This window comes from Plasmodium inui (assembly GCF_000524495.1).
Source record: "Plasmodium inui San Antonio 1 unplaced genomic scaffold supercont1.6, whole genome shotgun sequence".
Lineage (NCBI taxonomy): Eukaryota > Apicomplexa > Aconoidasida > Haemosporida > Plasmodiidae > Plasmodium > Plasmodium inui.
In genome coordinates, this window is record NW_008481840.1 from 1165731 (window position 1) to 1186631 (window position 20901).

The 20901-nt window shown below is 33.0% G+C and overlaps 5 protein-coding genes across 5 annotated transcripts; 3 read left to right on the forward strand and 2 right to left on the reverse strand.

The window, feature by feature from the left end:
• Positions 1 to 1397: 1397 nt before the first annotated feature.
• On the forward strand, positions 1398 to 2620 carry C922_02026 (hypothetical protein; the record flags this gene model as incomplete). The annotated part of the gene is made up of 2 exons (XM_008817625.1): positions 1398 to 1490; positions 1673 to 2620. 2 exons carry the CDS (start codon positions 1398 to 1400, stop codon positions 2618 to 2620), a joined length of 1041 nt encoding a protein of 346 aa, XP_008815847.1.
• Positions 2621 to 4047: 1427 nt separating this feature from the next.
• C922_02027 (hypothetical protein) lies at positions 4048 to 4281 on the forward strand (the record flags this gene model as incomplete). Its single annotated transcript, XM_008817626.1, has 1 exon — positions 4048 to 4281. The coding sequence occupies one exon, from the start codon at positions 4048 to 4050 to the stop codon at positions 4279 to 4281; it is 234 nt and encodes a 77-aa protein (XP_008815848.1).
• Positions 4282 to 6740: 2459 nt separating this feature from the next.
• C922_02028 (hypothetical protein) lies at positions 6741 to 6962 on the reverse strand (the record flags this gene model as incomplete). Its single annotated transcript, XM_008817627.1, has 1 exon — positions 6741 to 6962. The coding sequence occupies one exon, from the start codon at positions 6960 to 6962 to the stop codon at positions 6741 to 6743; it is 222 nt and encodes a 73-aa protein (XP_008815849.1).
• Positions 6963 to 7100: 138 nt separating this feature from the next.
• C922_02029 (hypothetical protein) lies at positions 7101 to 7280 on the reverse strand (the record flags this gene model as incomplete). Its single annotated transcript, XM_008817628.1, has 1 exon — positions 7101 to 7280. The coding sequence occupies one exon, from the start codon at positions 7278 to 7280 to the stop codon at positions 7101 to 7103; it is 180 nt and encodes a 59-aa protein (XP_008815850.1).
• A 2182-nt stretch (positions 7281 to 9462) lies between these two features.
• C922_02030 (hypothetical protein) lies at positions 9463 to 10776 on the forward strand (the record flags this gene model as incomplete). The annotated part of the gene is made up of 2 exons (XM_008817629.1): positions 9463 to 9549; positions 9745 to 10776. 2 exons carry the CDS (start codon positions 9463 to 9465, stop codon positions 10774 to 10776), a joined length of 1119 nt encoding a protein of 372 aa, XP_008815851.1.
• Between the last annotated feature and the right edge of the window lie 10125 nt (positions 10777 to 20901).

Here is a 20901-nt window from a genome sequence, read left to right on the forward strand (position 1 = left end):
AAGAATTCTCGGGTGTTCGGCTTTTTTTCCTTACTCTTCCATTTTATTCCATTCTTCTCTTTTCCCAGTAATAAATCTTATGCAAGAAAAGACTTTCAAGAATGATGGCCGAACTGGCAAAAAGAGACATTCCGGTTTATACATCCCCACCGTATGATTCTGGAACTGGCCAGAATAAGGCCACAGTGCTATTGCAAGGTCCAAAGATATAGGCACCAGTGAATGCGAAAAAAAATAATTCTCAGAAAGGGGGTATATATATCTTTACTGTTAGATTCCTCAGATGAAAAATGAAAATAAAATCAGGAAAGAGTCCCGATATCTGACCAAACTTATATGTTTATTCCTTTGAACAGTTTTGTCAATTTTTCTTTTTATGGCAAGAATGGTATAATCCTTTTTTCCTTAAGAGTAGCTTTTTTTTTTAAGATGCATTTTCTCCTTCCAGGGAGAGAATTCTCTTTCCTGTTTTGCTGCAGGTTACATATCGGATCGGAACGGTGCACGAAGCTCATTTATATGTACGTCAAAATGTATTTAGCCACCACAAAGTGCGAGACGTTTTTTTCTTGAGACGTTAATGACGCGCCCGTGATAAACATCGCTTTTTCTCTGAGTCTCTCCGCCACGCGGAGTGAATGGTCACCATGTAAACATATGCATAATATATATATATATGCAAAAGAAGAAATGTGCTCTATTGTCTTAAGATTGAGCCTCAAAGTAATAGGAGAGGACAAAAAAAACTGGTTTGTCTATTTCAATGATGCTTCATTTCCATTTTAAAAGGATTTTATGCAATTACGTTTAGTATAATTCATTCTTTGACAGGTAGATATATATTTAGGGGTTCGTCCCGAGTGTTCTTTTTTTTTTTTTTTTTCTGAATTGTTCATACATTTTTAGACAGTTTTTCTGAACATGCATGTTTGCATGCCAAAAAAGTATGAACAGTTCCTGAATTCGTCCACAGTTTAGCCCCTATTTATTACTTATTTTTCTGCTCAGGGTTCCGTCAAAATTATTTCTATTTTATATCCCTCAGACTATAAGACGAGTTGTCGCTATCCCACTCCGCTGTATTTTATCATATTTAATTTCCTCAAATGTGGACTGTACAAATGTTTCCTTTTTGAGTCGTCGCTAATCAGAAACTTTTCCTTTCTGTAAAGCAAAGGAAAAAATTATTTCTTAAAACTCACTGAGTGTTGTGGAACAGAAATAATCAGAAGAATAATTTCTATCTCCAGAAAGGAACAAATACAAACGGCTCGAATGTTATTCGCAAATGCTGAGACTGGCGTACCCTCTAACATTTCTAATTAGGAAGGAGCATCAACTTAAGGAGGACTCTCCAAAGAAGAATTCATTAGGGTATCAGAAAAAAATTACGAGCGATGAAGGAGGAGAGGAAACCCTCCGGGTTTTCACCCTTTTCTGACATCGTTTTCTGCGCGCTGGCTTTGTCCTGTTTATACGCCCTGATACAGGTTAGTAAGAGGGGAAATGGTGTTCTATTTCTTTTTTCCTATTTCTCTTGCTTTTTTTTTTTTCTGCCAATCCACTCGCCTTTGTCCTTTTGCTTTCATCAGTTAGAGGAAGTGATTTCTGAACACTCCTAAAACAGTAACGCTCCCCCAGAGACATCATTTACCCTCATCTACTTCTGCAGAATGTACATTCCCCTGGTGAGCCAAGCCATAATCATCAGAAAGTTCTTAATTTGCCAAATGACAGGAGTTGCAGAAGTCTCTCTGGACGTATTCGATCTGATGTGAAAGAATTGAGAATACCTTATTTAACAGAGGACGAGGAAGAGCCGCTTTACGCAGACGGACATAGTGGCGTAGATACAGATCGCTCCCTGCTGATTCCCGAAATATATAATGATATGAAAGGAAGTTTCTGGAAAAAATACGACAAGGTGCTGACAGAAAAGGAAAAAACAACACGGATCAAAAATGTGATGCTTTTTAAAAATCAGGACTCCCAAAAGACGACTGATGAAGAATTGTACGAGAAGATTGATCAATTAAAAGGACCTGTAGATGCTGCGACGATGATTTTCGTGTGGAATTATTTTCACGATCATGAAAGGAATAAATATATCTGGATGTTGGAGGATGTTCGAGAAACATGTATAGCCCTGGCTGACAATTATTGTGTACCCCCCGAGTATGCACACAACCAATTTAGATATGTTCACGATAAAATGATAAAGATGTTATTGATAAGAGAGAAATTTGAAATGAAAAATATTAAGCAGTTCGCTAGTGATGCTATTCTATGTGCCAGGTGGGAATTTCAGCGGTACTTGAAATATAAGCGGGCGTCGTGGGCCTATTTTACTCAGAGCATGGAAAGAAAGTCAACCGAGGTGTTACAGGAGTGCTTCTGCTCCTTTGATAACATGAACACCTCCCAAATGTCACTGAAACTTGGAAAAACGCACACCCGTCCTGCTAGTTCATTCTTGGCCAAAGCGTCGTCAGCTGTTGAGATGTTCCTGATGCCATGTCTTCTCAAATGGGGCCTGCCCTCCTTAGTGACACATTTTTTCTGGGCTCCTTCACGGCACTTTCCGTGCGCACATCCAAGGGGGGCCATATCTATTTCTTGAATTGTCTTTCTTTCATTTTGAATTACATTTTGAACTAGACTTCGTGTTGCATTCTGAATTATGTTTTGAATTAAGTTTCGAATTATGTTTCGAATTATGTTTTGAATTGTACCCTGAAGTATATTTTGAATTACACCCTGAATGATTTTTTGACCTTAGTTGAAAATCCTTGAACCGTTTGTCCCTGATAACCCTGTGGGCATATCTCCCTTAAGAGCTGTTCGCAAAATGCTGTACGATTCGGCGTGCCCCATTGCCGGTGGTAGAGAAGGATTAGCGCCTACAAACCAACGCATCCAAATAGCATTTACTTCGTCTAGTTCCACTCGACGCCATAACGGCACGAATTAAGATGGTATAATAACTTCCGTAGAATTCACTGCACTATGAGGGAAAATATATACTGAATACGAGTAACTGCAAGGGTAATTTCATTATGTCATCATTGATTCTACGAATCCAGCGTCTTCAGCAGAATCCCGTGTGGTATATAAAAAAGTACGTTTCTTAAGATACCAACTTGGGTAAATGAAACAAAAAAAAAATAAAAAAAAAAACAAATATTACAGACTTAACCACCCGTCAAAACGAATTTATCACAAGTACTTATAAAGCACAATATACTACAAAGCTACATATAATCTTCTTATATTTTAACTGCTCCCTTTAGAAGATGCATTAAAAATAGATTTCCTGTACGTACAAGTATTAATGATACATCTCACTTCAAATTATTTTCAGGAATTCTCATTCACTCTAAACTAAGCTTATACGGACAAGTATTTATTGAAGATAACTTTGTTCTACATGCACGTATCTCAACAATTTCTATATTGCATGTATTATCTAATAAGTATGAAACAGGAGTTAAAAAAAGAAGAAAGGAAAATAATTATATTACGAGAAAGATAAAAGTATCATACAAGTACTATTAGATGCTATAAATGAAAAAATCTTTTATACTCTACGTTATTCCCATATGGGTGGTGTATTAATGTTGAACGCAACCAGCATGAAGGATAAACCATGTAGAACTTCATTCTTTTGTTACAAGTTTCCACAGTTTCCCTGTCTAAATGTACTCGAGAAAATACTCATGAAATTAGATACAAACAGATTTATGAAGAATTTCGCGTGTTCATTACAACTTACATGTCTATTTTAATATATAATTCATATGAACGTACATGCAGAATATAATCATTTATAATATGAAATATACCCCTTATATTCTAGTCCTATGTCTATGAAAACACATGTAACATGAACAAAAGCAGTAATGAGCCGTTCGGTACGGAGGCCACTATAGTACTAACAGATGTAGCGGTCCTGAAGAATATATAGAAATTTATGCTACTTCAGAAGAGAAGGTAATGAATGTTTTTGACTCAAATTATACGACATCTGCAGAACTATTTAACGAATGAATGATAGATGAAATTCCGGGAAAAGACATTGATGTGTTATTAGATAGTGATCATCTTGATGATCACTTCGGTTTATTGAAATATCATGATGAATTTGATATACAAAATGAAACAGATTGCACATGGTTGCAAAACTCTTTAAAAAATACATTTCTAGCGGATCCAAGCAGGGCAATAATAATAATTGTCCATTTCATGATTCATATGCTTATGATAACGTGGAAAAATTTTTAGATTCAGATAATAATAATTAGGAAGAATTAACAGATATTACAGATTCGAATATGGATTTTAACTCTGGAGATAACATCTACGAAGTCAACTTTGAGATGTAAAGATATGATGAGTGTGTATATGCAGAAGTTACATAGACCTTTCATACATCGTGAAACAAATTACATTCAAAGCTCCAATTAGTAATAATAAATCTTCAACAAGTCATCCTCAACACATATTTCCTATTTCATATACAACACAGATCCTTTCAAAACAAATTGTTACATTTCACTAGAAACCATAAGATACCTCTGCCTGGGCAGACATTATGGTTATAACAGTAGTGGAACACATTATGTGCAATATTTAAAGGCGATGCCTGTTTTAATGAGTGATTTTAGCCACGTGTTACATATGCTGCTTATTTTCCATGGCATCTGTATAATGTTTTCTGAAAGTACGAAAAAATGCGCGATCACTACGATATGTATAAATTATTATAAGCATTACGTATGTGCACACAGTTTAAACATTCTATAAGTTAAGAATACAAATTAAAACGTCAGAAATTTAAAGAGTTGTTCGAATAAATATTTAAGTTTGATATGGTTCTCAACACGATTAGAGCTGTTAAATATGAAGTAGAAATAACTGCTGTATTCGTACCAGATTTACAAAGTTCGTGTTATTTTCGCGCTCATTTTTTTATGGTATACATTCATTAAAATATAAGAATTCACAATTTTCTCTTATAAATATCCTTTTCGTATAAGAACTCCTTATGTAATTTATTAACTTTCTCCAAATGTTAAAGGTAGAGAACTCTTTAAAAGGGGATTGATCTCTTTCTTTATTTTTCGAAACCTTATTACATAACTCTCAAATGGTGTTTATCCATTTTGTATTAATATAGGAGAAATCGTCTTACATACGTACATCGTGTGAGTATTCTTTCACTTTATGCAATGTGCATGTTTTGTCTTACATTCTACGATATATTAGAGAATGCTAATTAGTTCTTACCATAATGCATTGGATGAGTCTAAAGTTATCATATAACTACATATAATTGAATCAAATGTATGTTACTATCTTTTTGCCCATTACTTCGCACTTATTGTGGAAAGAACATTTTCATAGTATCACTAAGCAACAGTAACTATATGCCTACAATGTTCCATGTTTTGAAGATTTTTTGAACGTATATAAATTATATGTCCACAAGTTGGTGATAGCATAAGCCAGAAGTAAACTCTAATGTACATGAAATTTTTGCACATTGTAAACATATATTTTATGCAAAGATAAAGTGTGAACAGTTTTCACCCTCTTATTGGTAAGACATGTTCCTGCGGGTAATCCTGAAATATATCCAAGACCATTTTTCGTCCTCCCGTTTCCAAAAAATACAAAGAAGAAATTCAGATGCTAAACGAACTTTAGTAGTCCTTTTAGACATGCATACAAGAAGTTGAACTCATGTTGTTACCATCTATACACAGGAAGCACAAACATGAATGTGAACAATCTTATCCATTCACATTTCTTAGACGGCGTAGTTCCTAAATTAGATGTATAGGTACACACCCGCAATGTCCTAATATTATGATGCCATATTATGGACACTATTTGTATACGATTCATCTCTTGGATGGTAATTTGTGTGTAAATCACTACATCAATGTAGTATTTGATTAAATAAATTTTCCTCTGGCATTAACCATAATTTAAACATTTATTTCATATATGAACATTCTGTATAATCCACGCAGTAATTACTTAACATATTTTCTCTACAAATTCGTTCAGTATGATTGGCATATTTCTAACAGCGATATTCTAGAAGAATAGAGGGATATGCATGTAGTTTTCGTGGACTGTTAATGGTCTTTTTTTTCCATATAATTCCATCTTCCCTCTCTTATCATGACATTTTCTTAAATTAATATTATCATGTTGTGTTCGTATCAGTCCTTTCTCTATTAGGAGAAATTCTTCTTAAGTTTTCACAAGTGTCTTCTGAATCTTCATTTCTTTTTTTTTCCCTTTAACTACATAGCATACTATAATAATTGTAGTCTGCTATTTTCTGTAATATGCTTCCTAAGCCATCCATAATACCAAGGGAAAATTATCTGTTTTCCAGAGGTATCTATTCAGAAGTGAGCCAAGAATAGAAACACAAGGAGTCCAGATAAGAAAAGTCTCAGTACACGAGGATAAACTGAAATAATTTAGACGGTACACGTGCCGGCATAAGGACTCCAAATGTAAACACTCCCAATGGAACAGGTCGTAAAGGAAACGGAATTTCCTCAGCCTCCTTTGGACTCATTCACAAATTGATCCAGACGACTGTAGTTTCCTCATTCTATATTCACTACATAGTCCCTGAAATCTGTTATTTTTTTCTACATATTGGAGATAACGTGAAGCGTATTTGAGGAAATATCTCTCTGCTCACTAAACTCTTGGATTCAGCACTCTTGATATGGACGCCATTGAGGGTGGCAGACAAATGAATATTGAATACCGCAGCAACAATTATTAATTATCTTGAAGTAAATCATCCTTCCCTTCTTAATCATGTTCCTTTGGAGCAACAATTTTTCGCTCTCCTGCGAATATTTGTTTAACAGCAACTTCATCTGTTGTATTAGCTTCTTGTATTGATTCCGTGGTAAGCGGTATTGTATCATCCTCCTTATATTTCAGTTACTTTTATTTGGAGAGAGATTCTTTCCTCCTTTTTTAATTCTTTCTAGCAAATCATTCTTCTCCAACAACATGCATTTATTATTCACTGGAACTTTACTTAAATAGTCTTGTCTAGGTATTCACACCTTTTCTTTTAAATTTGAATTATCACTCATTAGGTCAGACAGAAATGTTTTCAACTGATCCGATGGTCTGTTCCCTATCAGTTCATCGCTCAGTATAATTTTTTTCAAAACTTCTAATTTGGGCCCATTGACTACTTTATTTCCTACTATAATATTTTCCAATTCTTTTAGCATGGTTACACCACCTAACGTACCCATTGGCAATTTTCTGTTTAATACTTTTTATATCTATTCAGCTTTGAAGTCTCTGCCTAATGACATATCTTGTAATTGGCTCAATATTATTTCTTTTACGAAAGGGTTGTTCAACATATTATGCTTCAATGATTCTAGTGTGTTTCGTGTCTTCCTTGTGTGTCTTTTTATTTTTCTTTTTTCACTTTCTACTGGGCTTCTCTCATTTTCTCTTCTGTTTGACCCGTTTTCTAATAAAGTATTTTTCACTTTTTTCCACGTCGATTCTCTCATTGATCCACCATTGTTATGGAATTTTCTTCCCACTCTTTCAATTTTTTCTGTATCGCTTCTCGTTGAGGTAATAGAATTTTTTCCAACACAATTATCATGTAATGTATACTCATGTCATCTCCCAAGGGGTACGTCTTCTTTTTCCTTGGAATTCATTTTATTCGTATTTCCCTTATCATTATGTAAAAAATATTCTTCTAACTTCCTAGCCCTTTAACCTTCTTAAACAAAGGCGCCTTCTGTCTGGTGTCAATTTTATGCAAGGGAGCTCCTTCGGAAGCGAAGTTCAGGATAACATATTCCTTCTGTTCCTCCTGGTGATGTCCAGAAAAGATACTCTGAAAATGATGGTTAACGGGGTGGAGATATGTAAATTCGTAAATCGTCCTCATTGGCTAAATGGTACAAACCTGTACTGTTTTCGTACATATGAATATATGCATATATAACGGGAAGATTTTACTCAGGTCGATTATATGCATACGTATAGAGCGCCACAATCAACAACACATTTCTGGCATACCTTCTAATTCTTATGGAGCATTATATGGTGGGAATAGAACAAGATATATTTTATCAGGATGAATATGGAACTCTTTATTAATCTGGAAAACATATTTCTTCTTCTTCCCTATAATTTCTCCTTTTCTGTATTCCTTTCTTAGAACGATGTTATATTCATCTATATATTTACTAATATGGCTATGTTTCAGGCTATGTGTAACATTCTATATTTCCATGATCACACATATATATGTATACATCTTGATCCATTCCTAGCAAGATAAACATACTTACATCCAAATTTTAATTTTAGTAGTACTAAATCCTTATGTACTACTAATAATGAAATTTCTTCAAGCACAAAAATTCTATGAATATATATTTGAAGTAATTTCAAGAAGTAATACTTCGTAATTATATTACAGGAGTTGATATTATTCATTGATGAATTTTTTTTGAGAGAATATCTATAGAATAGTTCATAAAAATTATAGGACTTCTTTTTTTCTTCTATTTATTACTTTTATTTAATCTTTAATAAATACAAAAACTGCTATATCCTTCAGTCAATTAAAACTAAACAGTTGGTGAACGAGACAGAAACGGGGTAATAAATAATTCGATGAATAATTAGGTAATAAATATATTATGTTTTAATTTCATACTCAATAAAATATCTTCAACAGGTAAATTCATTCTATACAATGGGCCCGTGGGGAATAAAAGTGATATTTCTCTCATTTCTGCAATAGAGTCTATATAGCATGAAAATAAATATAGCGATCAAACGAGCATCAATAATATGAGTTCTACTATCACCAATGTTATAAGAATATTGCAATAAAAATATAAAAATTCTTTTGTATTTATTTATGGAACCTTGTCTAGAGATAATTAAAAATTGCAAGAAAGATTTTATGTATAGAACTAATTACATATATACGGATCCGCAATCATGGTTACTATACGCATGTATCATATTATCGATGCATGCAGTTTGATTTACATGCTAGATTCTCACCTTGCTTTGATCTTAAATCACAGTCCTTGTAACAATAAGTGGCATCGGGGCGTGGAGATATTTCAACCTACAGAAACTTGTTTTCCCCATGGAATCTTGTTAATTCTATATTTTGCGGTTTGGGTTTTTTTTTTTCTTTTTCTGAATTGTTTTATCACGAGAACGAATTTTAGAAAAGTAAAAAAGAAAAAAAAAGTTATAATTTAACTAATGGGTATAAAAAAAAAAAAAAAGGAAAGGTGTTTGGGATTATTTTGAATCCATCAAGTATTAAGCCGTGTATTGGAGTTATTTTACCACAAAGAAAAGGGACGACTTATTTTTTTATTTCATTTTGACGTCCCAACTTGAAGGAAATGTCATATGAAAGGAATAGTTATTGGTTTCATTTGTTTAAGGAAAGTTTTCCTGTGTTCCATTTTCCTATTGGCATATCTGAGTTCGACTAAGGTAAGATAAGCTGTGGTTGAGGAGCCCTGGTTGTGATCCTTACGAAATGTGCTACGCTTCTGAGCCTGAATGGGAATATGAATAGAAAAAAAAATAGGCAGTCTATAAAATAAATAGACTTGTACATAATATGCTCCTGCGTGGGCTATACATTACGCCGTCTGCGTAACATCTTCCTTTTCCTCCTCTGTTTAGTGCGCTTACCGAGAAGGATCTTACATATGGTACAACGAAAACTCCACATCTGATTTAGCAATCAACGAGGCATCCACGAGCAGCTATGAATCTTTAGCATCGAGTAGTGAATCTTTATCAGCACGTAGCGAATCTCTATCAGCACGTAATGGATCTCTATCAGCAAGTAGTGAATCCCTAGCAGCAGGTAGTGAATCTCTAGAAGCAAGTAGTGAATCTCTAGAACCAAGTAATGAATCCGAGGATGACCTTTATGACAGCGAAGAATCCGTAGCATGTCAAGGAGAGCTAAATAACAAGACCCCCATGTGGGATGGCTTAAGGGATGGAATATCTGAAGATGATGTGTCAGGAGAAGATTTGTCTCATGTAGAAGAGGGATTCGAAGAAATGCTAAATGCTGCCTTAAAAAATAATTTCCAAAAAGATTTATCCACTAGCGAAAATAGTTTATACGGAGATGATCAGTTATCGAAAATCGGCTTCAGTAATAATTGCTCAGAAACTAATCTGGACAGCGACATGGGAGATTTTAAAAGTGGAAGGTCTACACACGGATTCGATATAGATATGGACACACCTAAGAGGTCTACGGATAGAGATCATGCACCCCAAGGAGAGGAGGAATGGATGAATGTCAAAGCAGATCTACAGAGACAAAGGAATCACCAAAGGAATAGTGTAAATATAAAATTAAAGAATTTTTACGGAGAAGAAAAAATATATAATGTGAAGAGAGATAGCTTTATGGTAAAAGTGATAAACTATCTGCCGTTTGCCCCAATTGTTACATTGATAATTATAGTCCTTGCTCTATTTTGCTTCAAATGCCTTTATTGTTGTCTTTTGGTGTGTAGCTTTGCTATGATAGCAGCTTGGAAATACCGGAAACGTTTAAACAGAAAACAATTCGAACGTGTATTTGGAAAAAAGAGAAGAAAGCTAAATAGAGCAGAAAAAAGAGGTGGGAAAATATCTAGATTTCTTAAGGAGGGACACAGAGTTTTGTTTGACTATTTGGATCTCTTTTAATTGATGAGAGCAGTCGGGTCCATTTCCCAATGTGATTCTTATGAAGCCTTCAAATTATAATTTAGGCACTTACTATTAGTTTAGGAATGTTCTGTTTAGAAGTTAAAAAGTATTTGCATAATACGCTTTTCTGGTTTGCGAAAACGTGGATGAATGATAGATTTGTATATAATAGGTCCAAATTTTTGTGGGCGCCTTTGAAAGAAACTAATGTCACTAGTATAGGTCCAATTTCAATACTGCATCGTCTTTTTTTTTCTAATTCGTTCTTTTTTTTCTTTGTATATATCTTTCCTGAGATTGACCTTTATGGGTGAATTATCCTGTCGCCTTTTTCATTTCACCGCTATTCTATTTCGCCATGTTTCTGCAAGAATGATATACGTTTTGTGTGCTTAGTCAATTGTGAAGTCTAGATAAAATACGTAGATACATCACTGTCTATATTATTAATTTTGTCTTTGAAAAAATTAACATATTGTTATCCATTATGCTGAAGAACTCTCACAATTATGAAATGGTTATGAAACGCTTCAAACGGATGATTCTCTTTTAACACATTCGCGAGGGCGCTTGCTAAGGGTAATTAAAAGGAAAGAATCCCCCTTTAGAGCATTGAAAGGTGTGCACTTTCTTGCTGTATTCTTTATTATCCAACTGAATGACTACCTTTTTTCTACACTATTGCGAGGGATGGGGAAAAATATGCAGCTAAACATTGTTTCATTCTTTAGTAAAAAACCTGCTATTTCTCGGCGGAACACAAAATTGCTATCTAGAGAGGCATATTTAAATGAATGGAATAATAACTGAATTAAGAAATGATGTGGTGTGTTCTTCTCTGTATTTGGCTCTTTCGATTTGTTATCATAAAAAAGGAAAATTATTCAGATGTGTGACGATGTCATTCTTCTTTTGTGACGAATTTTTTCAGGAGTTTGCACATACGGCATAATATCACTCTTAAGTTTGATTCTTTTTCGCAGAGGTTAACATGTGCCTGGGTAATCGAAGTGGCACTGCAGTTAGAGCTAATACAATGTTTTTATTTTTCTCTTACACAAGCAGCTTCTCCACATTTGCAGGAACATTAATATGTGAACCATATCTGTCGTAGGCTTGGTTCTATTTAGAAAGCACAGTCATTATGAAAGCTAAAAAAATAGTTAATTCATTCGACATGGACATCACAAATAATTAGGATAAGCATTTATTTCTTTTCTTCAACAATTTCATAATTCACACTTGGATTTGTTTGACCGAAGAGCACCCACCGGGAATCTCAGTGTTCGAGCTTATGCAATGTGTTATCTGAAAAAAAAAAAATAAGATAATAGTAATAATAATATTAATAAAGTTCAGCAGAGTTTTCTGTTTCAAATGAGAGTGAGGGTGTTAAAAGGTGTAGTAATTGTCATCCTTATTTTTTCAGAACTGTGACGCGCAATATTTTAAGATAAGAAATTTCTTAAGTAATGACTTTTTTCATGATCAAATTACGAGTTACTCTCTTAATTTTTTCCTCTCACAGGCTGCTATATTACCTGCATGATCACGAAATTGCAATCTGAAATTGGCAGAGAAGGGGAAGTTCAAATTAGCAGGCGGCTCATACAAGGAAGATGCCTATCTTCTCAGAGTCTGCTTACCTGCCAGACCAACATTTACACTTCGGAGAAACAATGCGCATTAGCATGCATGTACACATGTATCTACGTATATATGAAGCACATCAAGGAGAACGATCAAGAGGGTGAACTAGTAGGACCCAAGCCGCGCTATACTTCTACACCTATAGTTCCTATGCTATGACTTAAAGGGTTTTATTAAATAATGTCTTACTTCAGGTGAAAAGATGAACCGCGCTTATATAACGATCATGATATGGTATTAGGAATTCATGACATTTGTTCAGAGTACTTCCCCACACAAACAGACACAAACACCTTCTCGATTCATTTACAGTACGCGTTAGGTGCAAATGAAACCTTTTTCTCTTCGGTCAAAGCAGGCGCAACAGGTATATATATCCTTTTTTTTTTTTTTTTTCTTTTTTGGAAAAGAAAGAAAAATGTACATGGCACAATTTTTGTTGTGCAAATTGGACAGGAACTCATTGTAGGGAGAAATTTAAATGTGCCATATGGGGGGATTCATTGCGAGCTATTTAGCCATTTCAGTTTTAAAAACTCTAGGCCTCTTTATCCGCGAAATGAATGTTCCCCCTCCCTCATTGGTCTTATTTCATTGATGATGAGGCAAATATATACGAGGAGGAAAGGATTTTTGCATACTTACAGGTAGCATTCTTCTATGCATACATATCTGTGTATAAGTATGTAGGTACCTAAATTCTCGTGTCTTCGTGCGCCGCGCGAGACAGCAGCTGCAGGGACAACAACTATGCGTTTAAAAAATTAATTATCGGAGCTCTCTAGATTCTTCCTCTGTTTAGTGTTATTTCCATGCGGACCACCCAAATGAAAATTAATACGGTGTACATATATGTAATATAGAAGTGTTTTCTCTTGCTAGAAACTGACAGTCATTTTTTCTCACTCTACCAGGATATTATGATCCAGAGAAGAGATAGGTTAATACTTACGCTTATGCCAACATCGATGGCAGTATTAGTAAGATGAACTAGCGACTCCTATCACATTCGTACTTAGAAAGCTAAAAGAGAAGAAACAAATGAACAAGAGAGACGTTTCAGAAGAAAGGAAATAACGGGGAAGGAAATGACGCATGGATAAATAAACAATCGTAAAAATATTCCTCAAAGAAATCTTTAAAGGGCTAAATGGAGCTAAACTTTTTTACGCGCTTCAAAAGATGACAATATGGTTTGCTACTCTTTATACGAATAAATGAAAAAAAAAAAAATTGCGGTATCACATAAATATTCTAAGGGAGGCAAATATAGTAAATGAGTTTAATGCAGGTAGCATATTACCCCTGTGCTTCGTTCTTTACATTTCGCGAAGAACCTTTTGGTTACAGCAGAGGGGGGGAAAAAAAAAATCCTTTGCGAATAAATTGTTTTCATTTTAAATAACGCCTTTGTCTGAGGGAAGTTTATAAATGTATCTAAGTGTGTAAATATATTTTCAGTTATAGAACAAAATTGACGATTTATTCTTTAAAAATTAAATTGCCATGTTACAAATAAGGCGAACAAAAAACGCATCATTTATTCTCAGGATATACCAGTTCTAGACCCATTTAAGCGCGTAGCGATTTAAAATGTTGGAGGAAAAGAAGAAGAAAATGATGTTACATGCATATGTACAAGCTTATCGTTTCTTACATACCGTACTAATGTGCTGTTTTGTCATGCCATACTTGAACTGTTTTCTTGTGTTCTCCATTTTTTTCATAAATCTTATGAATTCCAAAATCTAATGAAAATTTTTTTTATACATTCTTAATGCAAAGATCTGGAATTTGATTCTATAACAATTATATTTAAATCAATATGAGCAATAGAATTATTTTTAGAATTCTTTTGCACTATTATAAAGATGTCTATTTCTTGTAGAATTGCATGAGGCAATAGGTTTCTTTTTTTTTTTTTTTTTTCTTTTATATGACCTTTAAATGTTGATAAAAATGGTTCATCTTGCAAATGGCCCATGCTATGCGATGCATCATCCCTGTAAGAGTTTGTTGAAGGGTTAAATTTTTTTCTCATAAGATAGCTTTTATGTTACTCTAAGAGATGTGCAGTTGCGTCTTCTATTGATAAGAGGTTGTGACATGTGTTCCCATATATTGTACCTCATTTTGAGATGATGAAAATTCCAGGGATAGTATTTATACCACTCAATGAGATTGAATCCGAATCATCATGGATGTGACGGGGCCATAAGGTTGCCTTGGAAATAGGCTCACATTAGGTAATACTAGATATCGTCTGCATAAGGAGGGAGAGGGAATCTTTCTTTATGGATTCTGTTGCGTTAGAGTGCTTGCTAAGAAGAAACTATTTCAATGTGTAGTTTTGTGTAATTAGAGGTAATGGGCGTTTTTATAAATACAAAAGAATACAAAGTGGGGAATTAGAACGGGACAAAAGTGAACAACTCATGTGGTCATCTAAAATATGTGATGTTCTAATAAATCGTGTGGATTTAATCCTTTCAAACGTAAAAGTGAAAACATAAGATATGACATCTCACCAGTTCCGGCGAAAAGAGGTACAGCATAATGATTATTATGTTGGCGCTATTTTTATGTCACCATGGTGGTTAGCCTGTAGAAATTCTTACTGTGAAACATGTTGTGAACAGTAACTTTTAGTGAAAAAAAAAGAACACCATTGTAGAACTAAGTAGAAGCAACTATGATGCTTTCCATAGCTTTGATCAAAAAAAAATTAAGACTGCAATTTTTGGATAGCCCCCATTAGGCACAAAATACGAGGTACACTAATTTGAAGTAGACAAATTGCAGGACTGTTTTTATCTGTTACTTTCAGAAAATCCCCATTTATTCTATGCATCGAAATGAATTATATCCCCGGGGCCACTCAGTTTGGGGACTCCTATGAATTCAAATAAACGGGTAGTAGGAACATATGAAGGGCATAAGACATCAGCAAGATATGTGCACATCTATATGAAATACATACATCTGCTTATGAAATAACATTCAAGGGGAAAAAATGTACTCGGTTTATGCAACAAATTCAGCATTAACTATTAAAGAGAAATCGGGAGGACGCTACAGGCATTATCGACAACGATCGCCCATGTTTCAAAAATGACGACAGTAATTAAGAGTTATTTTAGAATTTTTTGATCTTCGCCTAGCAACACATAGAATCCCGTTTTTTAGCTTGGATTGATTTTGTTTTTTTTTTTTTTTTTTCTCTTGCGCACGTGGATTTTTTAGTAGTGGTGCACATATTGTGCTTGTGTAATAAGAGGGCGGTTTTTTAATTTTGATTCATCTGAATCATCTTATTTTTTTCGTTAACAATTTGTCTCTTAGATGGACCATATTCTTATGCTATGGCTTTCTATTCTATTTAGATTTTGAACGGCGGTACCAAACGTGGCAATTTATAAAATTGAACAACTTATATATATATGTAAATTAAGTAAATAAATGAACGGTTTTATAAGAATGAATATATATGTGCGCGGAGAACTTTCTAAAATATGGAGAAAATTCTCAAAACAGCTATCATAACAAGGCATATAAGACACAAAAGAAGCAGAAAATAAATACGACCGATATGTAAGGCTCTCAAGTTTTATAACATCATATTTTTATATGTGTCTTATATTAAATTAGAGTTAACAGTAATTTTCTCTACTTGTTAGTATGCATTCATTTTTGTCCTCAAAATTGGGATATATCAGAAAATGCAGTAAAAATGGTTCAATTGAGTGAGAACGAATTTTCTGTAAATGTTCATAACATTCCTATTAAAATATTTTAGTAGATTGTTCGACGCTCACCATTTAAGCTGTCTATACGAAGTACGAATTAAAAATAACTAAAGGCAGATGTTGCAAAAATGTTTTGAAATATCTAGTGAGGAATAGTTATTTTTTACATACTTATAAACGTCTGCATATATATTATCTAGGAACCATAATGCAATATATCAGAAATTTTCCCGAAGGGGGAATTAAACATATTATTGGCAACCATTTCACGGGAAAATGACACTTTTACGAAATATAGAATTAATATTCTCAATTTCTCCCCTGTTAAATTATGTTGTTACATATATAAACATCTCATTATATAATTTATCAAAAGGTGTGTATACATATTTTTGAAAACAGCCACTTTTTTTTTTAATTTCTGATGTATCAAGTGTATGTTTACATAATGAAGAAATTGTACTGTTTCTCAAAAGCTGTTCCTTTCAATAATACTAATTATGTTATAGTTTCGAAACGTGAAATATTGAACTTATTTTTTTTTTATTAAAGATGTAAAGACTCTATCTCATCCTGTACAATTTGGAATGGTTCTATTAAATATAAGGGAAAAAAAAAGCCACATATTAAAATTTTCAAAATACGTAAAAAGAAAAAGGTGTTATTTTTAAAAAAGTAATAATTCTTTATGAACAAATATTTCTGTTTTTCTCTGCCTTTTCCTTTTTTACTTGTAGAAAATTGTTTCATTTGATCGTTGCGTACAACATAAGTGGGCTTTTCATAATGTATTCCGAATTAAGTACATATTAAATATATATTATTACTTGTATAAAACAGTTTTATCTTTCCTCACCCCATGAAAATAGGTATTGGTTCATTTGACGAACATGGGGAGGGGGAGTATTTGATCCGTTGAGTGTTTTACTGACATTTTTAGTTTGTTTTTTTTTTTTTTTTTACAAAATAATTGCTTCCCCGATGATTTTTAACGAATAGAACGAATATAAGAGGATAAAGCCGATATATAAATAGAAGCCGCTTTGAAGTTTTTGGTCAGTTATATTACTCACGATGAAGAACAAATCCAATATATATTGATCATTTTTTTCCCTTGTCTTTATTAAAATTCATTAATGATGATTATTTACATTTAGTTTAAAAAAGTAAAGGCAGTTAATTTTCTATTTATTCCTTATGAAATACTTTTAAGCGAGCTTCTATTTGATTTTCCAAAATAATGACAGTCTTTTAATAGCACTATTATTTTAAAAGTTTCTTATGTTTTTACATTTCAAGCATGAATGAATTCTTAAAATGAATGTTTGCACTTATTTCTAGTGTATTATATAATCCGACTTCACTCAAGAACGATGTTAAAAAAATGAAAAGAATAAGATAAAAAAATTGAGAGAAAAAAAAAATGGCAAAAAGAAAAAAAGAGACAAAGACAAAAAGAAATGAGAACAAAAAAAAAGTGGAAAAGGAATAGAGAAACTTAACTAAAATGATAAAATGGCATTAACTGTCAAAATTGAAATGATTAGTAATATATTCTGTTATTAAGGACGATGAAAACATTCGAATGGGAGCAGTTTCGTCATATTATATAACATATACCTAAATAATGTTAATGCTTCCTAAATATGACACATATGCTACGCTGTAGATTTAGATCACATTTAATAGATTCATTAAAGGAGCAGAACACATTTTTAGCTGGTATTTATCTGGATAAAAAGTCCTATATTTATATAACTACAGGAGCAAATTTTTCTGACAAGAAGAAGTAACATATTGTGACATTTTAACATATGAAGTAATGGTACATGGGACAACAAGAGGATAGTCTTTATTCTATGGACTGATTGGTATGAATATACATAAAATGGTACATTTCTTCATTCTGACATAAAAATGTTACATGAGAAAGCACGCCATTTCGAGACAATCATTACATGATAAAAGTAAAGCTACTCATTTCGTTGTCTATTTAATGCTATAATATCGAACTCAAAAATGGACTGATTATTTAATAGAAAATCATTTAGTACATAGAGAGTATAGGAGTCTTTGTACAAAATTAGTCATATAAGAATAATTCCACCATTGCACCGTGGCTACCAAACTAATCTTAATTAACATAAACGGTGTGGAATCTTTCTTATAGAGCTACTACAAATGAGTCTTTTTAATTTTCTATTTGTGACGTTTGTATTAGTAATGCAGGATAAGTATGAAAAAAATTGCATGTGACTATTAGAAGTGTCCTCCTTCTGCTGTTATCTAATATACCGGAATCTCAGATATAGTGTGACAAAATGAGCAGACGTGTCCCTATGATTTACTCAATGTGAAGATGCAGACATTAAAACAGAAGTGATTTGTAAATGTGCTGATCAAGAATTTCAAGGAATTCGCCAAATATAGATATATATACATACGTGCACAATTTTGGAGATAGCTGTAATGTGTCATATCATGTTAAGAATTTACTCGTGTTATCCCAATTTATATGTCCTATGAATAAATTGACTAAGAAGGATAAGTAGGGGACGTGTACTTTACAAATGCACAATGTAGTCTCACATTAAACAGTTTAAGAGACAGAGGACTAAATAAAATGTCTTATTTCGAAGGAAAGAAATGAAAAAACAAATGCAGTGATACTATATCAGTCTCATGTGAATACATAAACGAACAGCCTCAAGAATGCAACCTATTCAAAATGGTGTATTACTCATTTGGTTATTTTTTAACGATTGTTATATTCTGCTAAAAGGGAAATATTCTTAAAAAATTAACTAAATCAGAGGTTAAAAATAAATGTAGATTGAGTCCCCTAGGGATTAATTATACATAGATAATATGTCCTGGTGACATCCAGATTAGGCCACCTTGTTGATTCTTATATGAAGAAAATGACCTGTTCAATTTTATTGATTTCTGCAGCTGTACTCGATACGTATGTACATAATAATTGAGCTGGCATAGGACTATTGAGAGGAACAACAGAGATGATAAAGATTTCACACTATATTATACCCTCTTTAGATTATCAAAATTGAGAAAAAACTTCTAACATAATGTTACACAGACGGAAACTGGTGTATATAACCCCCGCACATACCTCACCTGTAGGCATTAAATTTATAGTTCATCCTAATGGAGTACATACAGGGGTGCATTTCCATGGTTGTGTAAGAGTTTTGAGGAATATAAGAAAAAAAAACTTAGAAGAACAGTTCTTATTCCGTGTCGAAATGTTATTGAAGATTTTGTAGAAGACCAAACTCATGTTGTGCTGATGCATCCACCTGTATATTTCAGAAGCTGTCATCAATAAAAAAAAATCACAAATATAAGAAACCGATATTACAAAAGGTGTGTCTTGTCGAGTATCATCCTATCATATAAAGAGAATATTCAGCCCTGAAATAATATTAGATGTCGAAAGAGTGCGTAAAAATTACCATTTATTAAATGCTATCGTTTTATTTATTCTCTAATCGGACACTAAAAGTATCAGATGAAAAGTCGTATAGACAACGTATATATTACCAGGATGTTCCCATTTCTCGTCGCCAACGTCTACGTAACAAGCAATTGTACATACCAAAACATAGGCACACACATACATAGGTTACATAGGTCCTAACAGTATATATGAAGTAAAAGGGAAATAGAAATATCAATTTTGCAATAACCGTATAAATTCCTAGAAATAAAAGTATAAACGAATATTTTCGACATAAATGTTGCTTCAAGTTAAATCGTATGGCATCATTAATAGCGGCTGGCGCATTTGGATGAATATACAATTCACAAGCAGGACAGTTTCCTTCAAAGGGATCCCCTTATTGTGTTATTACCTATTTCATAAGCATAAAAGACTAGAAGAAACGTCTTCAATAAAAGACAATGACGTAAATATCCTCAAAAATGGGTGAAGGATATCTAAATGTCCATATGCCGAGTGCAAGTTCTTCTCTGACAAATTACACGAAATTTTGTGAGGCAATTTTCGAGGCACTTATACCGGACCAGAGATACCGCATATAGTAAGGAACCTAGAAGTGAACTAGTAAAATATAGTTTATTTCGCTGATAAGTATACGATGAGCACATACAAATTGTCAAATAATTCTTGTTAAAACTATTTATTTCCTAATAATCCTTGGAAGTAAAATATTTTATAGTTTTTACATCAAACAAAAAAATATATAATAAATAAATAGAAAAAGCGTTATGCAGAATTCGATTAATGAACTCATTAGTAAAAACTAGACACAGCGAATAAAAGTTATCACATAACCACAACAAAAAATACATGAGAATAAAAACAAAGGAAAGGATATAATATTATTCATGTATGTATAAAATATGACTTCTTCCTTTCATTTCATATTATTGTTATTATTAGTAGTAGTTGTAGCAGGTAGCGGCATTAGATTTAATGAACTATTCATCAAATAAACAGTCCAGAAATATAAATATATTACCATTATGCATTACAAAAAAATGAAATTATATTATTAATCATGCTTTTTACAATTAGAAATAAAAAAAATAATTTTCAATAGAAATTATTGAAAAAAGAAAAATTCCATCTTATCAAATAAGCTTTGTTTTGTATTATATTTTTAAATAAGGAAGTATCCAAATTTTTCTGCGCATTTAAAAACTCATATTAGAAATCTTTGGATAACCCCTAAGGAGACTTCCT